The 8,221-nt window shown below is 40.7% G+C and overlaps 1 protein-coding gene across 1 annotated transcript; it reads left to right on the top strand.

Moving 5' to 3' along the window:
- The first annotated feature begins 3,917 nt into the window (after positions 1–3,917).
- Positions 3,918–6,703, top strand: LOC137619126 (zinc finger protein 83-like). Its single transcript, XM_068349315.1, has 4 exons — positions 3,918–4,006; positions 4,496–4,544; positions 5,124–5,365; positions 5,494–6,703. The coding sequence occupies exons 1-4, from the start codon at positions 3,918–3,920 to the stop codon at positions 6,701–6,703; spliced, it is 1,590 nt and encodes a 529-aa protein (XP_068205416.1).
- The last annotated feature ends 1,518 nt before the right edge of the window (positions 6,704–8,221 follow it).

Below are 8,221 nucleotides of genomic sequence, written 5' to 3'. Positions count from 1 at the left end.
AGGATGGATGTTGGGGAGGGAGTGAGTAGAGCATGGGAGGACCTTGTTATGGATAGAAGATTGAAAGAGAGGCAGAGGATTAGATGGCGAGATAAGGTGAAGGATGATATGGAGACAAGATGATGCCTTTGGTAGATGGCATTGGAGAGGCCGCATCAGGCAATTGACCCCTTAATGTGGTGATGACAGTGGGGAAGAGATTCGGACTCCAGCCTCGTTTGCCATGCTGCTGTCATCCCATCTTCATCCTGTCCCTCCTCTGTGTTCCTGATCTGCCACTTTCACAAGATTATCCCACTTACAGGTTCCAATGCAAGAGCGTGCAGTCCCCTAATCACATTACATCAAGCCACTGCTGATACCCCCTTACACGGGCTCTTTCCTCATTATTTTTTGCAGTAATGCAAACCTGGAACTCTTTACACATACTGGTACCACCATCACCTTCCACCCGGAAGTCATGACGCAATTGCAAAGTGACGGTTTGTTAATAGTGCAGGTGTGAGCGGGGTGGCTGGTCAGCCCCCCTGCTAACTAGTGGAGGGTAAAGACTTCTTGTGACAAGCTTAATGGCTAGTTTCAGCTATTACAAAATACATCTCCATTGTAAAGAGCTCCAGGTATGTACAGTTAGGAGAAATACATATTATTTCCAAATTTGTCATTTTCCCAGCTTTACAAACCTGAGTCATTTATTTTAAAAATCCTGCCTCATCGACCACCCCCTCCCCCACAAGAATTGACCATGGAATAAAAGTAAAGCTGCCTTGATGACTCAGCCACTCCCTCACAGTGTGGATGGGATAGCTGCTCACCATACAATGTTGCTAGAATCCCACAACCTCTTTTGTTCTCGTCGTAACTAAATGACTTAGGAGTAAACCCCATACAATGTGAATGATGCAGGTTTGTGTAGCGAGCAAGAATACAAATTATCCTTAAAATTCGTAGTATTTCTCAAAATTTGCAGTAAATGATGACTGGAGAAATTTATTGAGCCATTTTTTTTGGTGCAATGGCTGTCTATCTATCTATGGTACATTTTACATCATGGGGTCATTCAAATTTTTTCCAACCACTACATGAGCCCTACAGGGAGTAGGGCATTGCTGTTGGAACTGCTTGAGAGCCAGAAAGGCTGCCCTCATTTCCAGGAGGTTTATGTGATAATGTCATTTGGACTCGTACCCTAATCAAGAGACAGTGCTCAACATGTGAGCCCCACCCTTCTTTTGATGTATCTGTGAAGAATATCAATTCTCGGGGAGAGAGAAGATCGACTCCCCTTCAGAGCTTGATATGTGACACCCGCCACATCTCTTTCTCTTCAATCCCTTCGGAACCCAAAGGTTTGGGATGTCCTTGTGCTGAGACCAAAAGGTCTATAGCTGCCACTGGAGAGACCTGATGCGGAGAGGGCCATTTGTCACTAGACGCTCCAAGGAGGTCAAGTGGCCTAACAAGTGAAGCTACAAATGGATCGACTTATGCGAGAAAATATACGGTAGTCATCAACCTCTCTTCTCTGAACAAGTGTGTGCCAAACGAAGTTCAGGATGGAAACAGTGCTGTCTATGATGTCTTCTATCAGAGAGGGAGACTTCAAGCTTTTGGTAGATCTGAAGGACGCTTATTTTCAAGCTCTTGTTTTTCTCTTCTCTCAAAAGTACCTTTGGTTTTCCCTCTACGATATTGTATATTAGTCAGCCTCTGCATTACATGTGCTTATTCCTCGCGATTTTGCTAGAGTGCGACAATTTCAAACAGCCCGTGCTACTCTGCACTTTGTTAGCTTCGCTCCACTTCCCTCTCCGCTCCAATCTCACTCTGACTCGTCGCTAGAGTTGCCTCTTCAGCGCATTTTGTGCTAGATCTGGCGCATTTATAGAGAATTACCGCATTTTTACTATCTGGCACGGTTTCGCCATTTTATGCCATCACGGAATAAAGTGTTTTTCCCGGTGATTGTATATAATATGATAAATTGGTTACCTTTCAGAGTCTTTCTTCCCAACTTGACTTATTAAAACAATTTCAGCTTTATCAATGTTATATCTTAAAAAAAGATTTAGCGCTTTTCGGAAGTTCATGGGGTGCATATCCAACATCAGAAATTTCAACCCTGCTCGTCAGTCGTACATCATCTCTCGTCGCATGTATATCCACGCTTCAGTTCTTTTTGAGCAGAATCATATTTTCATGTAAAAAGGTGATTTATTTTTATACAGTAGTACATACTGAACATTTTTTATATATACTGGGTAATATACTGCATATATGCATAAGGCCAGAAAGGCCGCCCTTGAAAAGAGGAAGCAAAGCTTGAGAGAACAGAGATGAAAATTCTGAGGTGGATTATGGGAATATCACTTCTTGAAAGATTGGAAAATTAGGAAATAAGAAGAATGGAAGAGTTTTAAAAATTACTGAGATGATAAGAGTGTCACGACTGAGAGGTATGGGCACGTGTGAAGGATGGATGTTGTGGAGGGAGTGAGTAGAGCATTGGAGGACCCTGTTAGGTGTAGAAGATCGAGAGAGAGGCAAAGGATTAGATGGCGAGATAAGGTGAAGGATGATATGGAGACTTTGATAGATGGCATTAGAGAGGGCGCATCAGGCAACCAACCCCTTAATATGGTGATAACAGTGGGGATGGTGATACTGTAAATATATGACTTCTTACAGTACTGCGCAAGAGACGACGCCTACACATCAGGAGTTGCGTCATACTTCATGACTGTAAAACTTCGTACGAAAATAGTTCGTGGTCGTCGTATAAAATGAATACATTTAGTTAACCTTAAATTGTATACATATTGTACAGTACCAAATTAGAGTAATGCATAGTATTGTTTATTGTAAAAGTAGGCTACTTGTGCGGTGAGTCAAGTCAACCGAATGAAAACACCAAACACATACAGTACATTTAAGCTTTACTGTAGTGATAGTACTGTATATATATTATAGTAACATACACTACAGTATCGGCGAGTGTTATACTGTATTACTAGATAGGAACAACGGTGTTTGGTTGTTATACTGTAAGTGTATGACCATTACTCGGTAAAATTATAGTTTTGGTCAGGGCAACGCTTACTGTACTGTATTTTTACGTACTATACTATAGCCTTACCGTGTCCAGTACATAGTGTACACATGTGCTCATGAACTGTATAATTTTTTATTTAATTACAAACTACTTATCATGTGATAGAAACCAAGTAAAAATGATAATAGTCAGTACTTAGCATGTTAATTATCCAAGTGTAGGCAATGGGCAGTGAGTTGTTAGGTTTGGGTAAGTTTTCCAAATATACGTGAATTTGTGCTTTTCGTGCCTGTCTCTGTTACCTAACCTTATTGAAGATTGGGACTGACTGTACAAGTGAGAGACTCAGTGCTTGGGACTGTGTATGGCTCCCAAGGTGATTGCTCTGGTGTTCACATTGCTAGGCGCTTGGGCCCACTTGCTAGGGATACGTTTCCTGAGGTATCTCGACAATTTATTGATTCTGGCCTCCTTGCAGAGGCAATTGATTCAGAGTTGATATTGGATTCTCGCATTTTGCCACAATCTGGTTATTGTGGTAATCTGAGAAAAGTCAAATTCCATACCCAAGCAGAGTTTGAGGTGCCAGGACATGATGATAGACTTGGCAGCAGTGCCTACGTCACGTTGTGGAAAAATTTACTCTCTGTCCTCAGACGTACAAGCGCCCAGTGAAGCAACACATACCGAAAGATTTAAACTCTACAACACGTTTCCGTGCACATTGACACTAGCAAGCCACCACAGTCGCTTACGGACTTACAATAAGAAAAAATCAATTTCTCTAGTACTGAAGAGAAACCATGTTTAGGGAGGCCTTGTTTGCTTTGCTCAGCTGAGCTTTTAGACTCCAACCTCGGTCGTCATGCTGTTGTCGCCCATCTTCATCCTGTCCGTCCTCTGTGTTCCTGATCTGCCACTTTCACAAGGTTATCCCACTTACACGCTGCCAATGTAAGAGCCCGTGGTCCTCTTATTTAGAAGGCAATGCCAATCTAATCACATCACATCACATTACAGCAAGTCACCGCTGATGTCCCTTACACGGGCTCTTTCCTCGTTATCTGTCACACGCCGAAGGCTTTCTTAATTACCATTCGTGGCACAGATGACTGGGTCTTTATGAATCGCCTAAAACCTGCATATTTCCTCCAAGATGACACACCTACAGTTTGCCTCTTTGGGGCAGGATACTCTTTCACATGTATGTCTTTTTTAGGGGGAGCCATGTACTGCACATATTTTATACACGCTCATACACTCTAATGCTATTGCTTTATTCATCTCTCGCTCTCTCCCACAAATAGAAAAATTTGTTTAAGCTTGCCATTGCATGTTTCTCATTGTTGGATATTTTGTGCCATTGTAGTCCTCAAATTTTTGCATATAAGCTCACTATCGTGTTGAATAAATTCTCTTAAATTCACCTCTCCTTTCTTTTAGTACCTCACAGCTACGTCGCGACACTACCAACTCATTATTCGTATACTCGGTATGTGATTCTTACTCACATCCCCTCCAGGTGGTACGATTTCTGTTTACAGGGGACGGTACAATTCATGTATGACCCAGGGCCTATCACTTTCTCCTATGATAAACATATAGGGGGCAATAGTGGCTTCTCTTTGCTTCTCCACAGATCAGGCCTGGAACACTTACGGTGAAGTTACAGAAACTTCCAGTTTTGGTTCCAAGGGAACTTTTAACCCTCTAATTTGTGAGTCAACCTAATTAAATTTAGGACTCAGGTTGTTATGGCTATGAAAAATACAATTACTTAAGAAAAATTATTTCAATTTAAAAATTTTTATTTTTATTTCAGAAAACTCCAACAAATATTTTCCTCTTTTCCTATTCCAATGATAGATGTTCTCTACTATTTCAGATTTTTCATCACAAAGGAAATAATCATCCAGCTATTGTGACGAAGATTATGTAAACTACTGAAGATATCTAGAAGAGATACAGGACTGGGAAAAAGGAAGAAGGGTCTGTGTTAGTTCCTGCTGTAAGACTTTCATGTAGAGAATAGGAAGTTTGCTGTTAACTTTATATTTGTCTGCTGTTGAAGATAATATTGAAGAAGATGTCATCCAATGATAGGGAGAGGATTAAGAACTCTGAATCAATTGAATTTCCAATAAAAAGCAAAAAGGAAGATTCGTTTTCACACTCTACAGTCAAGATAGAAAATGATGATTTGGTCAACAGTTGTGGACTCTTTGATGATGACTCTCTTTTCATGGATCCAGACATGGAATTCAAAGCAGAGCCAGAATTCGAAGCCGAGCCAGAAATAGAATTCAAAGCCAAGTCAGAAATAGAATTCAAAACCAAGCCAGAAATAGAATTCAAAGCAGAGCCAGAATTCAAAGCAGAACCAGAAATATTTGAGTCAAATGAAGGTGACATGAAATACTGTTTAGACTCTGATGCATCAGTCATCTTGCAACACATTCTAGAATTCACACCGGGGAGAAACCATTCAAGTGCAGTGTCTGTGACAAAGCATTTCATTGGAAAGGTAATCATACAACACATTCTAGAATTCACACCGGGGAGAAACCATTCAAGTGCAGTGTCTGTGACAAAGCATTTCATTTTAAAAGTCGTCTTGCAACACATTCCAGAATTCACACTGGGGAGAAACCATTCCAGTGCAATGTCTGTGACAAAGCATTTCATACAAAAAGTTATCTTACAACACATACTAGAATTCACACCGGGGAGAAACCATTCATTTGTAGTGTCTGTGACAAAGCATTTCATTTGAAAAGTATTCTTGCAACACATTCTAGAATTCACACTGGGGAGAAACCATTCAAGTGCAGTGTCTGTGAAAAAGCATTTTCTACAAAAAGATATCTTGCAAGACATTTTAGAATTCACACTGGGGAGAAACCATTCAAGTGTAATGTTTGTGACAAAGCATTTAATATGAAAGGTAATCTTGCAACACATTCTCGAATTCACAATGGGGAGATACCATTCAAGTGCAGTGTCTGTGACAAAGCATTTAATACGAAAACCTCCCTTGCAAGGCATTTTAGAATTCACACCGGGGAGAAACCATTCAAGTGTAATGTCTGTGACAAAGCATTTAATAGGAAAAGTTGTCTTGCAACACATTTTAGATATCATACCGGAGAGAAACCATTCAAGTGTAATGTCTGTGACAAAGCATTTAATAGGAAAAGTTGTCTTGCAACACATTTTAGATATCATACCGGAGAGAAACCATTCAAGTGTAATGTCTGTGACAAAGCATTTAATAGGAAAAGTTGTCTTGCAACACATGTTAGAATTCACACTGGGGAGAAACCATTCAAGTGTAATGTCTGTGACAAAGCATTTAATAGGAAATGTCATTTTAAAACACATTTTAGAATTCATACCGGGGAGAAACCATTCAAGTGTAATGTATGTGACAAAGCATTTCATACGAAAGGTAATCTTGCAACACATTCTAGAATTCACACTGGGGAGAAGCCATTCAAGTGTAATGTCTGTGATAAAGCATTTTCTGAGAGAAGTTATCTCACCATACATTATAGAATTCACACTTGTTCAATTAAGTGCAGTGTCTGTGACAAAGCATTTTCTCGGAAAAGTTATCTCACAAGGCATCATAAAATTCATAATGGGTTTTGATGGAGAGAGGATGATGATAAGAACACAAGACCAAGGCCTCCTAACAAATGGCTTAAAAAGAGATGGCGAGCATATCAGGAAACAACCAGTGCAGGTTTTGTCATGCAGCAGTTGAGAGTGTTGGTCATCTGGTTTCAGCTGGCAGACTTTAACTCGCCAATGGAATGAACATTTGTTCTTTTCATTCTCCCTTCGATCAAAAGGAAGATCTTCCTTCTTATTCATTTTCTTTTTTTTCATCATCACACGTTGTTCAGGTCTTCACGATTTGCGATGATATATTTTGTATGTTATGTTCATGAATAGATATCCCGGGTTATGTTTTTTAAATCCTTCAGAGAGAGAGAGAGAGAGAGAGAGAGAGAGAGAGAGAGAGAGAGAGAGAGAGAGAGAGAGACGTCAGTTTTGGTTAAATGGTGTTGGAGACAGCATTGGGCCTTCCTTAAGATCTGTAAATATATACAATGGAAAATGTGTAAAGAATATGAAATTGAAGTAAAAGATAAGATGTGGAAGCATGAACCAGATCCAGTGACCTCGAACAGATGTATTACCATCTTTTATGATAGTATAATCCAGGCAAGAAGATATATAGGAGGAGGTGCTATAAGACCTGATATTGTGATCTGGAATAAAGAAGAAAAAACAGCAAAGATTATAGATGTGACAGTACCCAGTGATTTCAGCCTCAACAGAGTTGAGAGGCAGAGAATAACAAAATATCAAGAACTGGAGAACAATCTGAAAAATACTTGTGAACTGATAGAAATAGAAGTGTAAGGACAGTGAGACAAGTGTCACCAAGATCAACTGATACTTTATTCGAATGTGCACGGGAGTATATTACAAGGTGCGGACGGAAAGGTAGGATGACGCTGGCGCCAAATCAGATTGGAGTGCCCGCCAAAATATATGTGTTTTCTTACACTTACAAATATATGAATTATGAGTGAACAGAAACATGTTATGAAATGATACATATGTCAAAATGTAGCTCTGGTAGAGCGGAATATATATACATGGAAAACCACAGTGTGGCGAAAAGAGAATTCAAATAAATAAGTAGTTTGTCGATTTTCTGGACGACGAAGGGATCGGTGTCCTTACAAGTACTCCCCCCCCCCCCCCAAGACATCGGGCGGCGTAGAGGGCTGATGATCAATCTTCGTATCTTTTCGGGCGTCGGAGGGTTCCTCTTGTTTTTGAACGGAGGGGCGCGCTGGCGGTCGGTGTAAGGATCTCTTCCTCTTGTCGTCGTTTGATGATTTTTCTTTCGTTGGGCGGCTTGTTTTGAGGTGGAACTCTGGATCTGCCATGCCCGGCGGAGGCGGTGTCGCTTCCTTCGAGAAACACTAGTTTCACGCGGTCTATTGAGACCCAGTCCTCTTGGCCATGCACGTCGAGAAGGAAGGCTTTCGTTGTCTTTTTAATTACCCGGTAGGGGCCTCGATAAGGTCTAGTCAGTGGTTGTCGATGAGCTTCGACACGGACGAAAACGTACCTGCAGTCATCCAGGCT

The sequence above is a fragment of the Palaemon carinicauda genome, chromosome 25 (genome assembly GCF_036898095.1).
Source record: "Palaemon carinicauda isolate YSFRI2023 chromosome 25, ASM3689809v2, whole genome shotgun sequence".
Lineage (NCBI taxonomy): Eukaryota > Metazoa > Arthropoda > Malacostraca > Decapoda > Palaemonidae > Palaemon > Palaemon carinicauda.
The sequence above is the reverse complement of the archived record's forward strand: the minus strand, read 5'-3'. Positions and strand labels throughout refer to the sequence as shown.

Excerpts from the sequence above, each read along its gene's own strand:
- LOC137619126 (XM_068349315.1), top strand. The coding sequence starts at position 3,918 with ATGCTGTTGTCGCCCATCTTCATCCTGTCCGTCCTCTGTGTTCCTGAT. Across the intron at positions 4,545-5,123 it reads ACTCATTATTCGTATACTCG|ATAATATTGAAGAAGATGTC; the intron begins GTATGTGATTCT and ends CTGCTGTTGAAG. Across the intron at positions 5,366-5,493 it reads GAAATAGAATTCAAAGCCAA|TCATCTTGCAACACATTCTA; the intron begins GTCAGAAATAGA and ends CTGATGCATCAG.